The following is a 16292-nucleotide window of genomic DNA, read 5'->3' as shown; positions in this document are numbered from 1 at the left end:
TAATTTGGTATTTTTTCTCCGCATAAGGGTATTTTGCACATACCTCATATTACAGAAGGATTGCTTGTATTTTTATATAAAAAAAGATAAAAGAAAATAAAATTTGATCTCGAGCCAAAATTAATATTTTCTTTAATGGATTTTTCATGGAGTGCTCAAGGGTTTCAAACGGATTTGAACTCCATACTTAGGCTTCATCGTGAGGACAACTACAGGGGCATGACGGTAATTTTCAGAGATGGTGAAGCTGAATCTTGACACCAACATGGCTAGTATAATCTTGGCTTCCATTAGGGCAAAGGCTTGGCCTATGCAGTTCCTCGGGCCGGCTGCAAATGGGATGAAATGTCGGCCCGACCCGGATGATCTCGAAGCGAATCGATCCGGGTTGAACTCGTTTACATCCTTGCCCCATATGTCCTCACTGTGGTGAATTGCGAGAACTGGGATCCATATCGACAGACCCTTTGGGATGTGGAGGTCGCCCAGCTTTATGTCTTCGAACGCCATTCGAGGAAGCAGCGACGCCGGTGGATACAGTCGCAGTGATTCGTTTATCACCATGTTTAACTGCAAATACAAGAAAAACCAGGGAGATTTAAATTTTTAATTGAAAATAAATTTAAAATAAGCGCTTATCAATTTATCATTGAGATAAAATATAAAAAATATATTTTTTATAATTTTTGTTTTCGAATTATTTAAATTAAATTAATTTAAGTTATAAACTATAAACAATCATAACATAATGATAAAATTATAAATATAAAATTATTTTTTAAATAATTATAATTTTCTCTATAATTTATTCATACCTTACAAGTACGAGCCTCCGCCAAAACTTATTGGAGTGTAACTATTTTTTTTTATTTTCAATGTGGTCCCAACTTTCTAGAAAATTCAATTTCGTCCTTTAATATTCGATACACATTTTCAGACGTAGACGTTTTGGTCAGGAAGGAGTCAACATACATTAAAATTCTTTAGGAAAATCCAAAAAGTTGTGCACGGACAATTTCCATGTTCCTAAAGTATATAGATAGATAGAGAATTGTAGCACAAAGATAATATTGGAGTTTTGTCATAGTAATATCAATGTCAAATCCATAAAGTGTTGATAACCACAAAGGTTCTATGAACAATAATGGCAATAAAACTCCCATCTCACTATGTCAAAATCTTTTCCCCCTCTCCCACCAATATCCCTCCTTTCCCTTGGACTAATTAATTAAATGCCTATTGGGCTTCCCACCATTCAAATAATATCCATCATAATAATATTTTAATTACAGTTATTCATTCATGACATAATCACACAATAAATATATCACATTTATATCGTAATTAATTTAATTCGATCGAACTTGTTGATGCCATCCTATTTTATAGATCTAATTTTGTTCATAATTCTTTTCGGACAATTAATACTTGTAACTATAAAAAGTAATTTTACTATAAAGTGTTGGAAAATCAAAACGAATAGGAGGAGATGATATAGAAATCCAGCTCATGCTTTGCAAAATGCTTGCTTGTTTGTATTAATTGTTTTGAATCAAGACACCAAAAATGATAATTAAGAAAAAAGGACAAAAATGAAATGAGCTGTGTCAAGAGTTGGTTTGGTTACATAAATTAAATATCTCTGATTTAGTGTTTATTTTTATTATATAAATTTTCGTATAAAATAAAAATGTATTTGAATTTGTTGGACGACAAATATTAATATCTTTTATGTCTTATCCGTCGAATTATATTACAAGAAACTATTATTATTACGCATATAGAAAGACAAATAGGTAATATTTAATTTATTAGTTAAAAAAAATTAATTATTTTAAATTACGAAACCTCTATACCAACAATATGGTCTTAGGGGTCGGAAAACGACATCTACAGACCTAAGACCCGCATTTTAATTTTTCATCTTCCACTTAAAGAATTATAATAAATCGCATTCTAAATAAAAAAACTCATTTAATAATTCTAAACAATAAAAAATAAAAAGATACCCTTCGAAAATATAAACAAACAGGTCCTTAAAAATAAAAAAAGAAAAAGAAATTAAGAATCTTACCAGAGTCAGCTTGGAGAGGTGCTCAACAGAAGGCGCGCCGCCACCGCAGACCTCTTTCACCTGGGCTCTAACCCTTTCCTGCCAAGATGGGTTGCTCGCCAACAGCATCACCGTCCAGGTGAGCAGCAGCGCCGTCGTCTCGTGGCCGGCGAAGAAGAACGTTTTGCATTCGTCCATTATGAGTTGAAAGTTTAAGCTGAAGCCGTTGCCTGATCTCTTCTTCTGCATTTCGTTGAGCAGCATTCCGAGCAAATCGTTGCCGTAGGAACTGCTCCGGCCTATCTCCACGCAGTCTTTCCGGCTCTGGATGATCTCCATCAGCAGCCGCTCCACCTCCATTTTCAGTGATTTTATTTCTCTGTTGTACTTGCTGGGCAAGAACCTGTATACATTTGATTTTCAGATTCATAGTAAAAATCAAAGAGTTGGTGACCATTATGTCATGATGTTTGCATTAATGAACTTGGCTTGGAAATTGAGTCACATGTCAATTCCAAGAACACCTATATATATACACACACTTGAAATTCCTTTTTTTTGTACGGTTGGGGATTGGAATTATGAAGTATAGAATTGATATTTATGATGAAAATATCAAATAACAAGAGTTAAATCATGTATTCCAAGATTCAATAATGAGAATTAAATTATATATGGACCTTTGTTGAATTAGCGTGATTTGGACTTTCTGATAATTTTTTCACAATCGATGTATATATATATATTTAAGGGTGTAATGCAATTTTTTTATTTCTTGTGATATTGTAAATAAACAAAATAATCCCTATCAAAAAATAATAGCAATTTATCCTCTTGTCTACAGAGGTAAATTACTTAATTTTAAAAAATACAGGAGATAAATTGATGAATTTTAGAAAACAAAGGGAATAAATTACTAAAATTTTTTTCATGAAGAGATAACAAATGCATTTAAAAGTAGATATGGAGAAAGAAATAAAAAAAGAGGGTCAAAGGGAAAATTAAGACTCCGGGTAAAGAGAAAACAAAGAAATCTCCCTTTCACAAAAAAGAGAGATTTCCCTTTTCCCCTTCTTTTTCCATGGAAAAAGATCGAGAAAATAATGGTTGAAAAGGAAAAAGAAATAGACCTGCTACCAGGAAAGCACAAATGCCGGGTTGCTCGAGCACAAAGATGTTGCAGAAGGGTAAGCAGATGGAATATCTGCTTTCCCTTTTCGTAGTTGCTATCGAACTCAGTCCTGGAAATGATATCAGCCGTCAGACGGGTCATGTGTTCGCCTATCTCAAACTCCGTCTGCCCCTTTTCCACTGCATTCTCCAGCGATTGGAGCATCTGCTTAGTGCAATCCACCATGTACCCCGCATAGCTCTGTCCACAAATTGTTAACCAAATCAAAATCTTCCCTTTTCCAAAAAGAAATGTATATTCTTTACCAAAATTGCATGAAAAGGAAGGCTTAAAATAATGTGGAAAATTTACATTAATATATACCTTAAGTTTGTCGCCCATGAATGCCGGCGCCACGATATGTCGCTGGTGGTACCAATCGTCGCCATTGGCCATCAGCAGGCCGCGGCCAATGAAATGCTTCGAGCCCTGTTGCTGGAGCCACGATTTCCCCGAAATCGTGCTGTATTTGGACAGGAGTTCTTTGATCAGCTCGGTTTCCGTTAGGCACATTCGGGGCTCAACCCCATTCCAGTATATGAACCTTTTTCCTGTCAGATTAATTAAGTAGTCCTGTGATTTTAGTACCGGCAAATTAAGGTAAAAAAGTCAATTCATTTTTGATCGATGAGTTACCATAGGACTTGGACCAGGCGACGTAGTGGGGGAGGAGGCGACCGACGATGTCGTGGCTGATTGAATCCATGTCCTGGGAGGTGGATTTGGCAACGAGGGACGCCATGTCCAGGATGTTGCCGACTAGAAACCGGGGTTTCGGGCCACGCACTCCTTGTTTTTCCATTATTTTCTTGATGCGTCTCGGAGTCAGCCAGTAACAGGATAGCGTTTCGTATGCGACTTTCAGGATGAAATACAGGGATATGATTAGTATGGACGTAAACATCACCACCAGTTCCATGGCGGGTGTGTGATTTGATTGTTTGTTCTCGGTTTTTTCACACAAGACACAGAAATACACACAATAGAACCTGTGTTTTTGTGGCTGCAGAAAGGGTGAAAATTGGGAGGACTGAGATATATAGTGTGGCTTGGTGGCTGTGGGAATGGGGGGAGCCATATTTATAGACATTGACACTCCCGGAAACACAATGAAAATTGCATTTAATCATCACAATTTGATTTTCTATTTCAAATTCTATCATATTTTCTATTGTATTAATATATAGAAACTTTTATTTCAAATTCTGTATCATATTCTATTTCATTTAAAGTATATGAATTTTTTATAAAATAAAATCGCTGATGTAATTTTTACATATGATAGCATGTACATATTAAATGAAATACAAAAATATAATATAATTTAAAACCAAAAAAAAAAAAAAATCCAAACCCCGATTTAAAATGTGCATGGTTTCTTTCACTTTATAGACTACAAGTCCATTTTTTTAATTTTAAATTATTTGTTTTAATATACTTCACAAAAATGTACTATACAGTTCACATATTGTAAAATATCATTTTATACATATAATATATAAATAACAATATATAATTGGATAAACTATATTAACACCGTCTTGAGATTAGGTCTAAATACATAAATACCCATTATTTTTTATAAAAGTACAGATACATCCCTGCAGCGTATTAATATAATGTATCTCAAAATATGTTTATGTAAACTTTTGTGATTGAAAGAATATGAGGTGTATTTGTAATCACAATTACAATTTCAAAAAGTATATTTCAAATTTCGAAAACAATTTTATATATTTGGATTTACTCTAAAAGAATGCCAATATAATATACCCTGTATAATAATAAATATGTTAGAATTATAGTTCGTGAAGCGGACAAGTGTGTGTGCCAACCCATGAGAAGGTTGGAGTTCCTGAATCAGTGACTAACATTAATAGACAGCATACCAATTGCATTTAAAGAAAGAGCAGCTGTAAATTATATATATATAGGGTGTGTGTGTGTGTGTATTTTGAAATTAAAAAAAAAAAAAAAAACAGTATAATATAAAATTGAATGTTGTAATGAAGCAGCCAGGTAGGATGATTACATTTAACGACTCCAAGAAGAGAACGTGGCCTTTAGTGTCGGGGAAGGGGTTAATGGCAGCACCAGATGGGTTGACCTAATTTTACTTGGGAACATTGTAGCACTAATATTTATGCATTTACATTTCAAATTAATAATAATTAATTTACTATCATATATATGTTTCTAAATACAATATTATCATGTACCCCCTTTTCATTGCATTTATTTCATTTCCTAATTATATATTCTTCTATGATTTGAATATTTATAAGGTAACAATAAGGGCTGTATATATTTGGTCAATTTGGCAACTTAATTCATCATTTAATTTTAATAATTATATTTATAATATGGTGAATAGCAATTTACCCCTATGTGATATTGAAAATGAGCATATTACCTCTCTATGAAAAAAAATATAGCGATATACCCCCTTATACTTTTTAAAATGAAGCAATTTATCTCCTTATACATGGGGTAAATCGCTATTTGATTTTTCATAAGGGGATAATTTGCTCATTTGTGATATCATAAGGGGATTGGTTCCCATTTATAATATGATTGCGCACCAACTGTTTCATTTTGCAAGAGAGAAAAAATATTAATTGTAGTTAAAAATCATGACGAATATTTTGATCATAGATAAATTAAATGGCAAATATTGATTGACTGTAACCAAATTTGATAAAGTGATTTAGATTTACGAATTAATGTTGTAGGTCTATATAAATAAAATTAAGGCTAATTAATTAATTAGGGCCCATAAATAAAGAATCTGATCATCTCTAATTGACACCAAATGAGTCAAAATCAATTTAATGATATTAATTAATTTGTTCCACATTTGGCTGAACACATAAGGTCTAGCTAGTTGGCCTCATAAGTGAGCCAAACCAATCTTATCTTGCATATTAAACAAAGGAAAAATATTAATTCAGTTGTTTATTTTTTATTTACTGATTATCATCCCATTTCCATGTATTTGATTGAAAATTTTCATATATGGTAGTCTATTATATTTATTATGTATAATTTTAAAAAATTAACCAACTTTGTAGCAAATATATAGTTACTATGTGCCGTGTCACTAAAAGAAATATGATTTTTCGCTACAATTAATCATTGTGATAAAAGCAAAAATTGTGGAGAATATTGCTCCGAACATTAATTGTTGTTTCTGTTAGTGAGGCCAAAATACTAACTATAGCTTATCACACAACTAAAAATTATGTTAAATATTAATTAATTGTGATCAAAATTTAAATTTTTATATTGATTTTATTTGGCCGTAATTAATAATTAAATTTCTTGGTTTTTATGTCCTAAACATTTATACTGGCGAAAAATTATTAATTTTTTTTTTGTAGTGTGTGATTTGATTTAATTTAATTTAACTGATTTACTAGTGGAGCAAAGGAAAATACGCAGTTGGCCTTGCAAGCGTTGGTATCGTGTCCTCGTACTGGGAATATGAAGGCTAAAATGGTAATTTACTGCATTCATTTTATTGAGAAAAATCTATTTATACGCCCACTAGAGATACGATATTTTGAAACTTTTTAATTTTTGAGTTCTTAAATATTTGAATTTTGGCACTGGTTTAAGTGTCGGATGCTTGTTATATATATATATATATAATAATAATAATAAACTGATTATTCTCCACAATATAATTGATCACGGCTTAAAAATAATAATAAATTAATATTTTTTTCTATATTCAAACAAAATCAATACAAAAATTTAAGTATTGACCACGATTTTAATATTTGTCATAGTTTTCGCTATAGCCAAAATATTTATCGTGACTTTTAACTATGACTAAAGTTTTGGTTTTGCCTGTAGAAACAAAAGCTAATAGTTATTGTGCAATTTTAATCAATTAGTATTCACCATGAATTTTCATTTTAACCATGATAATTACTATAACCAAAAATCATATTTCTCATTATGCTCGCAATATTTATTAAGGGTGGCAATTGGACCCGAATCCCACACCGAACCTGCCCCTAATGGGGCTGTTCGGGTCCAACGAATTACAAGCGGGGCTTAGGACCCAACAGGGGCCGAGGCGGGTCCTGGGTCCTTAAGGACCCGCCCGATTTAATTATTTAATTATATTATTTTATTTTATTTATGAAATAAATATTAACAAAATATTATATTATATTATTTATTTATTGTTAGGTATTTATTTAACAATTAATAAATTAAAAATTATCCCACAATACTTAATTAGGACGAAAATGAAGAAGTTAGTAATGTATAATTCTATAAATTGTTTGGATTGTCTTTAAAAATAATTCATGAATATTTGGGAATTTATTTTTTGGACTTGAATATTTGAGTTAGACCGTGAACAATTTCATTTGTAATTGATATCCTAATTTTTTATATATATATATAATAAATAAATTTAAATAATCGGGTCTACCGAATTAGACCCTTCCTGATGGATATTGTACCAAGATGGAGCGGGGTGGGGTCTGGGTCCTTCCTGGAGTTGGCGGGGTAGGTTCCGGGTCCACCCAAACCTGCCTTGTTGCCACCTCTAATATTTATCATACTATGTAAACACCAATCCATAGCACTTAGGGCAAAATACTTTTTCAGTCCCATAAAATAAGGGTTGAATTGCTTTGGGTACCACAATTATGACAGATTACGCTTTTAGTCCCAAAATTACAATGCCTTTTAGTCCAAAACCACAATATACATGACTTTTTTGAACTAAAAATACGCGATTGTGAGTTTTATGAGACTAAAAGCGACACATGCCATAATTGTGGTACCAAAACAAATTCCACCTTTATTTATGGGACTAAAAAAACATTTTGTCCCACAACTTAACTATTGTAGTAAACATAATCCGAAAATGTGTTATTACATCATATCTAACTAATTTATCCAACAGGACCATATTAACCATGATGATATAGACAATCATCACATATAGATTGTAGACGACGAGTTTAAACAGCTTATAAATTCCAAAACCTTCTAATCCTTGTGAAGCGGTTTAATAGAATAAAATCCTACTACTTCCTCCATTATGTTCTCCTTTTTAAGATAAATTGATGAATACGGTATAAAATTAAAATAAATAATAACTTACATAATAAACTAGGAATAGAATCGTAAAACGCATTAAATCATTTACCACACAAAAAAGGGAGAAAATGATAGGAGATCCTACTTAGTATCCATGTAGCTACTGAGTCAGACCTCATTACTTAGCGTATCGCCACCGGTTTCTATCACAATGACTACATAACTTTTCCTTATCATCATAAAATAAAATATATGCAAACTCAAGCCAAATCTATTCATTTTTAAATTAATTCATCGTATAATACAAAGTTATATACGAAAAAATGCAATCAATCCTCGTTTGATATTGCAAATAAGTAAATTATTTTCTATAAAAATAATAGCAATTTATCACTATATGAAAACAAAAATAGCAATTTACTCTCCTGATTGCTTCATTTTAAAAAATATAAAAGCATAAATTACTATTTCTTTTTTATAAACGAGTACTTTATTGATTTACAATATCACAGAAATAAATTGTATTCAACCCATGCTATATATTCCGAAGCCGATTTCAAAATTAATTATACCCATGCATTAATTAATTAAAATTAATAATTTTCAACACATGGGCAAAGTTCTTTATATTTTTTCATCTTTTATGTTTACTATAGTATAAGAAATATGACATTTTATTATATATGACCAATTGTTACGTTGAAAAGGAACAAACAACTATAGTACAAGTCCCTAACTCCACTATGAATAGGAACAAACGACTCAAGTGATACATCATTTGATATACTTTCTCGATTGTTTTTCCTCTGTAAAACAAAAAATATAAGAAATCTCACACCTCAAAATACAATAAGATGAGCAGTGAAGAACCACCAATTTGGACGTTGAAGAAGACATTGATTGTCTTCTCTTAACAGACCAAGAATCACCAGAACCGAATAGATGGTGAGGTCCGTTCATAGACATAAGATACAAGGTTAGATTATCCAAAGGGAAATAGCATTCATAATTCAAATCATATAATATATTTAATGTGCGCATTTTTGTAAAAAGTTTGCCTAACATATATATATTTTCCGTACTATCCAAACACTAGAATAAAATGAATTAAATGTCATGCCGGGTATCAAATAGTACCAAAACCCGGCAATCAAACAAATGTGTTCAACAATTATTCCTACAAAACATAAGGCATTGATGCCATGCATGCATAACCACATCAACGCAATCCCGACAAAATTTATGCCGACAAAGACCATGTAAAAGCTTGTAACGTCCTTTTGAACATCTTCGAATCTCCTCATTCCTTTTCACATCAAAACTTTTAATGAGGAGGGTCTCAATGTCAATATCCTAAGCGTCAACCAAAACCCTAAAATTATTCTTTCATATCTTCCTTTTTTAAAAAAAAAAATATTATAAAGAATAGGTCATATCGATACCTTTAATGTTCGATTAAAATACAGAAATACTCTTATCTTTCGCTACATTATAAGTACACCCTTTAAGGTATATTACACTAATATTCCTCCAAAAGGTGTACGATATACCTGTAATTTTAAAAATAATAAGAGGTATTTGTATAATTAAAATTAATTTTAAAGAATGCCAATATAATTTACCTCATCAGGAATTACTCAAGACAATCAGCATAAAATTAACATGATGAACTGAATTCCAACATATAATGTTTTTTAATAGAATATATTTATCACATTATTTGATACAATTAAGTTTAAAAATTGAAATCAATGTATTAATAATTTAATATAATAAATACATATAATCTTTTTCTCACATATAATCTGTGTGGGAAAGGCGATGAGTCAAATCAACTCCACAGTCCACGCTCAAATTCAATTAGGCTTTTAGAAAGGAAGGGGATTCGATTACAAGACGCTTGTCGTACAAATTTCTCTTGTCTACACATATACTTTTGACTTTTGAATTTTGACTTTTGACTTTGACTTTGCCATGGAACACACTCATCAGTCAAAAAAAGAAGTAATAATCCAAGAAAAAAAAGGGAAAAAGAATTTAATGTAATTAGTCTCTTTTATTTCTTTGTTAGACCGCTGGGTACACAAACTTACTCTGTAATTAAATGCTGTAGTAAATTATATTCACATTTGTTCAAGTTTGTCCTAATTATAAATATATTATTATTAGATTGATGAAGATTACAATTATTCTACTTGATGATTTTAAAATATTAAAATGTTTGCCAGAGAAATGCATTACTACAAATATACCCAATTTTTAGGAGAATTATATCATTATGTTATGATTAATTGTCATAGTTAGAAGTGAAAAATCGTAGCAAAAATTAATTAACTACAATTTTGCAAATGGCTACAAATCGTAGTTTTTGCTAGTAAGGCTAAAACATTATCCACAGGTAAAAATCATGACAAATACTTTGGTCATAACTAAAACCATAATGTTCATTAACTGTGGTCATAACATGAGTTATTGCGTTATTTTTTGTATATATAACTGTAATAAATAATATTAATTTATTATAATTTTTAAGACGTAGTCGATAAGAATTTAGGGAATTATTTATATATATATTTGTGTTTTTAGTGTTTTAAAGAGACAAAATGCCCTTCTTGAAATATCAAGAGATCTTGGTCTTCCAAACAATTTTGTTCAAAGGTCATTTTGTCCAAATATCACATGTTAAATTCGTTGTAACACCTCCGAATATATTATAACAAGTAATTATAATTTTCAATGTAATAATAAAAATATATTTATAATTATGATAAATCTCAATACATATAAACTGTAATTTAATACTCCCCTTTGTTATATGTATTCAACTCAATTCCGCCTATGCATCAACATGATCATTCACATTCAGTGATATAAGAATCTCACTTGACTTGCATATTACGCCTAGCCTGTAAACAAATAATCATGGGGGAAAAAGTGTAAATATATAAAAGAGTCGAGCGCCATCAATGGCGTTTTACGAACGAAGCTCCTCCAATTTTGGGTACCCAAAGTCTTTGATGAAGAAGAGCTTTTAGCGTGCAGGCGAACGCTTTCATGCCAACGACCAAAACTTCAACATTTCATACCATGCCTTTACCACTTTACTCATCTGGCTATAATGTACGCACATTCCAAAAAATTATTTAATATAGTATTGGGATGAAATTACCGAAAACTCGAGGGGATGGTGATCATTTACTAATTTGAATTAATATTATTTTTTATTTTGATACATACTTATTTTATATTTTATCTTGATACTTTTCATATTTAATATTTTAATTTTAAGAGAAATTGAGAATATAAAGAGCTTTAAGGGGCGCCTTTAGAATCTAAGCCTTTTGAAGCGCCAGTAGTTGTAGTTGTGGGTAGAGCTCTCGTTCTTATCACTCTGGATTCCGATTAAAAAATATATTATATATAGTCGTGTCATGTCCTAAATCTTTTTATTTTTTTCGTATCGCCATGTCCATATTGTATCGCGTCCGTGTTTGTACATCATAGCTCACCGACTGCATTTTTCTTTTTTAAATTCCACTGCATCCATCTTCTATTCACTAGAAAAAGAAAATATTATTGGTTACAGTATCAATGGTTATGACTAAAAATCGTAATAAATAACTATTATTAACTACAATTTGATACAAAAAATTAACTTTCTTTTACCATAAAAAGTATTTGCCATAGCTAAGAACCATGATAAATTAAAACATTTAAAATCATAGCTAAGAACCATGAAAAATATTTGCCATAGCTAAGAATTTCTTGGCCGGGTTATTAGGATATTATTGTAGGTGAAGACCCCACCATCAAAAGATCTTGAATTACTGTCGTCTATTTATAATTTTTGAAGACTTGCACACCACTTTTGATTTTTGCAGGCTAATTTCGAATGTTGTCTTTTATTTCAAAAGACACTCCTCTTAGTTCAAACGCTGCAAAGTTTCGGAAAACGATGTTACATCCTTACTATAATTATATAAGCCTAACTGTCAGAAATTCTGATGTGTTGATATCATCTGAAAGTCGTAAACCACCAAAATGCCTCCAACTTTTCTAATATAAACTACAAGACAGGTCAAGATTAGCACCATTTTATTCGGGCTGCTCTGATTTGGTGCTGGCCCGATACACACCCGAGTATGTATACACTCATAATGATTATTTAATCAATACAAAATTTATGATACATGTAAAATTATACAACTACAGAAATATATAATACCAACCCGTCGTGTCCTAAATACAAGGTTTGCTACTCAGACTCTTCTTATGATTGCATTCTTCCCATTCGGTCTTGCTGACTTAGGTATCAAAAAACTATAACTTTAGCTTTTTAAATGTGATTCTTATTGTTTCTTACCACGCATAAAACATACACGAAGGAATCAAGATTCATCTAAACAATATTGAAGCTTTGCATACAGATTTAATTTAAATAGATCTAACCATACTTCAAATTAATATTTTGCATCCACATAATCTTGAAACTTGTTGTCTGTTTTTCATAAAAGTTTGGAAAATTGCTACTTTGAAATTTCAAAGTAGTTATTAATGAATTATGTAGATACGCACATTTGCAGTCAATATAATGGTCGGTGAGGTAGAATGTTGACCACAAAAGGAACGAAGTTGAAATGATTCAAAATAGGTAAAAGCAAAGGTCATTATGTCATCAGATGCGTAAAGGGCAGTAATTATTTTCACTTTATTCCATTAGTAAGTTGAATGCATGTATTTGAGTCAAAAAGGATGGGAGAGGGCAAATGTGAATGTAACAAAATACAAATTCTAATCTTCAAGGATGAAGAACACATCATATTTATACAGGAGAAAGATTGAATTTCCTTCATCTTCAGAATTATACAAGAAATCAGGCGGGATTTGAATTAAACTTCTTAACAACTTTCTAATGGAAATGATAAAACGTTATTACAAAACACAATCTATGTACAATACAAAAGGCGCATAAGTGACAAAGCCTGAAACTTGAGATACGTTTGTTCTTGCTGGTTCTGTGTTCTCAAGTAGCTTCTTCAAGCAGCTACTTGTAGCGCCCAAAAAAGACGCGGTAGGGGTGTCCGTTACAAACTAAAAAAATAGTTATAAATTAATAACTTGGCCGTTATAAAAGCATTTACTATAAAATAATTTTTTTGTAGTGCTTAAGAAGAAAAAGTTGTTAGTAATGTATAATTGCTATAAATTGTATGGATTGTTTTGTTATAAATAATTTTATTTTTACTTGAAAGTTTATCTTTGGGACTTGAATATTTGAGTTACGCCATAGACAATTTTATTTATAATTGATATGTTAAATTTTTATAGATAGACACTTGTAAAATAAATAAAAAAATAATCGAATTTTGTACTGGGGCGAGGCCTGAGTCTTTCTAGGAGACCGAAACCCGGCCCATTGCCAACCCCGTACATGAGCTTCACATAGCTGGAGAAGTTTGGTAGAATTGCTTTTTGCCAAATTTTGGTTGATCATAGCTCTATTATGGAGAAGGAAGTGATTTAATGGTAGAGAAGTAGCTGAGTGAGCAATGAATGTAGAGAGGCAGAAAAGAACATCTAGTGAACAAACTTCACCTCTCAGCAATTAATTTTAGTAGGAGTTTTCTGCTAAAATTCATTTAATAGTGTTTATCTTTTCCATTCACTTCAATTTAATTGAATTTTCCATTCAATTCAATTTTGGTCCAACCATAAATTTGATAACCGCAACGTGGGTCTGATTACTGAAAATTGCCCTCAATGGCTTAACGAGAGAGTAACTTCACTTGACAAAACCTGGTATTTTGGTATTACGTATGTGGGCCTTGATTGATAACATTAAAATTTTAGAATCAAAAGGTTGTAGTAATTTGTTAATTCTTTTGTCTTGTTTAAACATTTTAATTTATTGGTTTAAATTATTGATATGTTTTCGAATTTGAATATCTCCTCATTTTGTCCGTAATGCACAAGCAAGAAAATGTCTCGTCGTATGTGATTTTCACATATAGCATCATCAAAAGTGTCGCCGCCATTATTCTACTTGTAAATCCTTCAAACACCCTTCCCCGCCTCCTCCAAATATTGAAATTTAAATGAAAATAGATAAAAAAATATCGTTAAATAAGTGGTCGGAAAGCCAAAAATCTCTGTCTGACAGGTAGGTTGATCTCATCAAGTCAGTCGCCCAAGCTTTTCCTTTTTATGATATGTCCACATTCTGCCTTCCCTCTTCACCCTGCTCTAAACTCGACTTATATGAATTTTGGTGGGATCGACAACTAGGAAATTAAATGTTTGAATTTAATAAGGCTGTCATTGCAAAACTTGTTTGGTGTATTGCATGTCAGGATGGTAATTTGTGAGTTAATAAAATTGGATGGAATATTCTATTAAAAGGAGGTAAATTGAAAAACTCATGTATTAATAATAATTTACCTATAATTAAAAAGGTGCATGTACTCCAATATTAATATTATTTTTATAACTAAACAAAATAGAAATTCTAATTAATAAAAAAACTTAAATTATTCAGAAAAAAGAAATGAATTTCATAATTGATGCAAGTTGAATATATTTTTTAAATTTCTCAATGCATTTTCAATTTGGCTTTCGATATAAATTACTAAACAGTGAGTTTCTCATACACATTAAGAAATAAAGATGGTAGAAATTAAATAAAAACTAATACAAGTAGTATAATTAATCAAGTTTGAATAAAAAAAAGATCCTGATTGGGATTACAAATTCTTTTTGTTATATATTTTGCATTTTAAACATAGACATAAAATATATTTATTGCATTTGATTTTGTTTTTGAATAATTAGTTGTTGTTTTATTCATATTTATATTTTTGTTTAGTTATAAAAAATAGCAGTTATCTTATTAATTAGTAGTTGTCCCAGAAGAACATATTAAGAATGGGGCGTAGGCAAAAATATAATCCCCAAATTTGTTTGACTTTTTAAATATTTTTAATTGAAAAAGACTAAAACTATCACTAACTTGAAATTTATAGGATTAAAATTGTTAGTCGAATACTTTTACACCGATTTTGCTACCCCTAATTACATGCCAATTTTATAATTTTGCCAACATTTTTTTACCAATTCCATTTCCTCTTAAATTTCTTTTCGGTAGAAAACCCAGGGTCAAAGCGCTCATTGATTGTGTAATCTACTCAGGGCGTGTTCGGAAGGACTTTAAAAAAGTATTTTTCAGCTTTTGGCCCTTTAAAAATACTTTTGAAGTGTTTGGAATGTCAGATTCTGCTTCTAAAATAGCTAAAAAGAACGTTTGTAGATCAAAACCTAGAAGCACCTTGGGAAGTGCTTTTAGCTACATTGATTTTTTTAAAAATAAATCTAATTTTATTTTTTACTACTTTACTCTTATTATAATAATATTAATTCAACTTTATTATTTTTAAAATTATATTTAAAATTAATATCGAAGTTTTCAAATAATTTAAATTTTAATAATAATTAAATTTACACTTTTACTTATTTACTATTTTAAATTTTTTATATTTTATGTGTTATATCATCTAATTATACTATTTCGTGCACATATTATTATTTGATTAATTAATAAAATAATTATTTTTTGCAATCACATAAGTTTAATAATTGGGTATAAATGAACAATTATATTACTTAGTGGAAACATTATTAAGTTAAACGTATTTTTAAAACATAAATATGAAATACAAATCGAAATGAAAATTATAAGTTTTGGTGGATAAATAATTATTAGTGACAAACAACAAGTGAAATAATAAGCAAAAAAATAGCATCTTTTTAATACATAGGAATAAAACAATCTTTCACCATTTAAATGTATTTTAAAATTAATTTTTCTTCAAACACTACCCAATTTAACTTTTATTTGCTTTTCAATTTATTTACAAAATTATTTTTCTAAAAGTACAAGTTTTTGTAAACACTCCCTTCTATAAGTATGCTCAGTCATTCAAATATTTAATTTACCCAAAGAGTAACATG

General features: G+C 30.4%; 1 protein-coding gene across 1 annotated transcript; it reads right to left on the bottom strand.

Moving 5' to 3' along the window:
- On the bottom strand, nucleotides 1-4292 carry CYP735A1 (cytochrome P450, family 735, subfamily A, polypeptide 1). The gene is made up of 5 exons (XM_011101256.3): nucleotides 3861-4292; nucleotides 3549-3775; nucleotides 3184-3425; nucleotides 2075-2456; nucleotides 1-570 (listed from the first exon to the last, which is right to left on the bottom strand). Exons 1-5 carry the CDS (start codon nucleotides 4141-4143, stop codon nucleotides 145-147), a joined length of 1560 nt encoding a protein of 519 aa, XP_011099558.1. The 5' UTR covers nucleotides 4144-4292; the 3' UTR covers nucleotides 1-144.
- Between the last annotated feature and the right edge of the window lie 12000 nt (nucleotides 4293-16292).

The sequence above is a fragment of the Sesamum indicum genome, linkage group LG9 (assembly GCF_026168435.1).
Source record: "Sesamum indicum cultivar Baizhima isolate 11 linkage group LG9, ASM2616843v1, whole genome shotgun sequence".
NCBI lineage: Eukaryota > Viridiplantae > Streptophyta > Magnoliopsida > Lamiales > Pedaliaceae > Sesamum > Sesamum indicum.
Note: the sequence above shows the minus strand (reverse complement) of the source record. Positions and strands in the feature narration are given on the sequence as shown.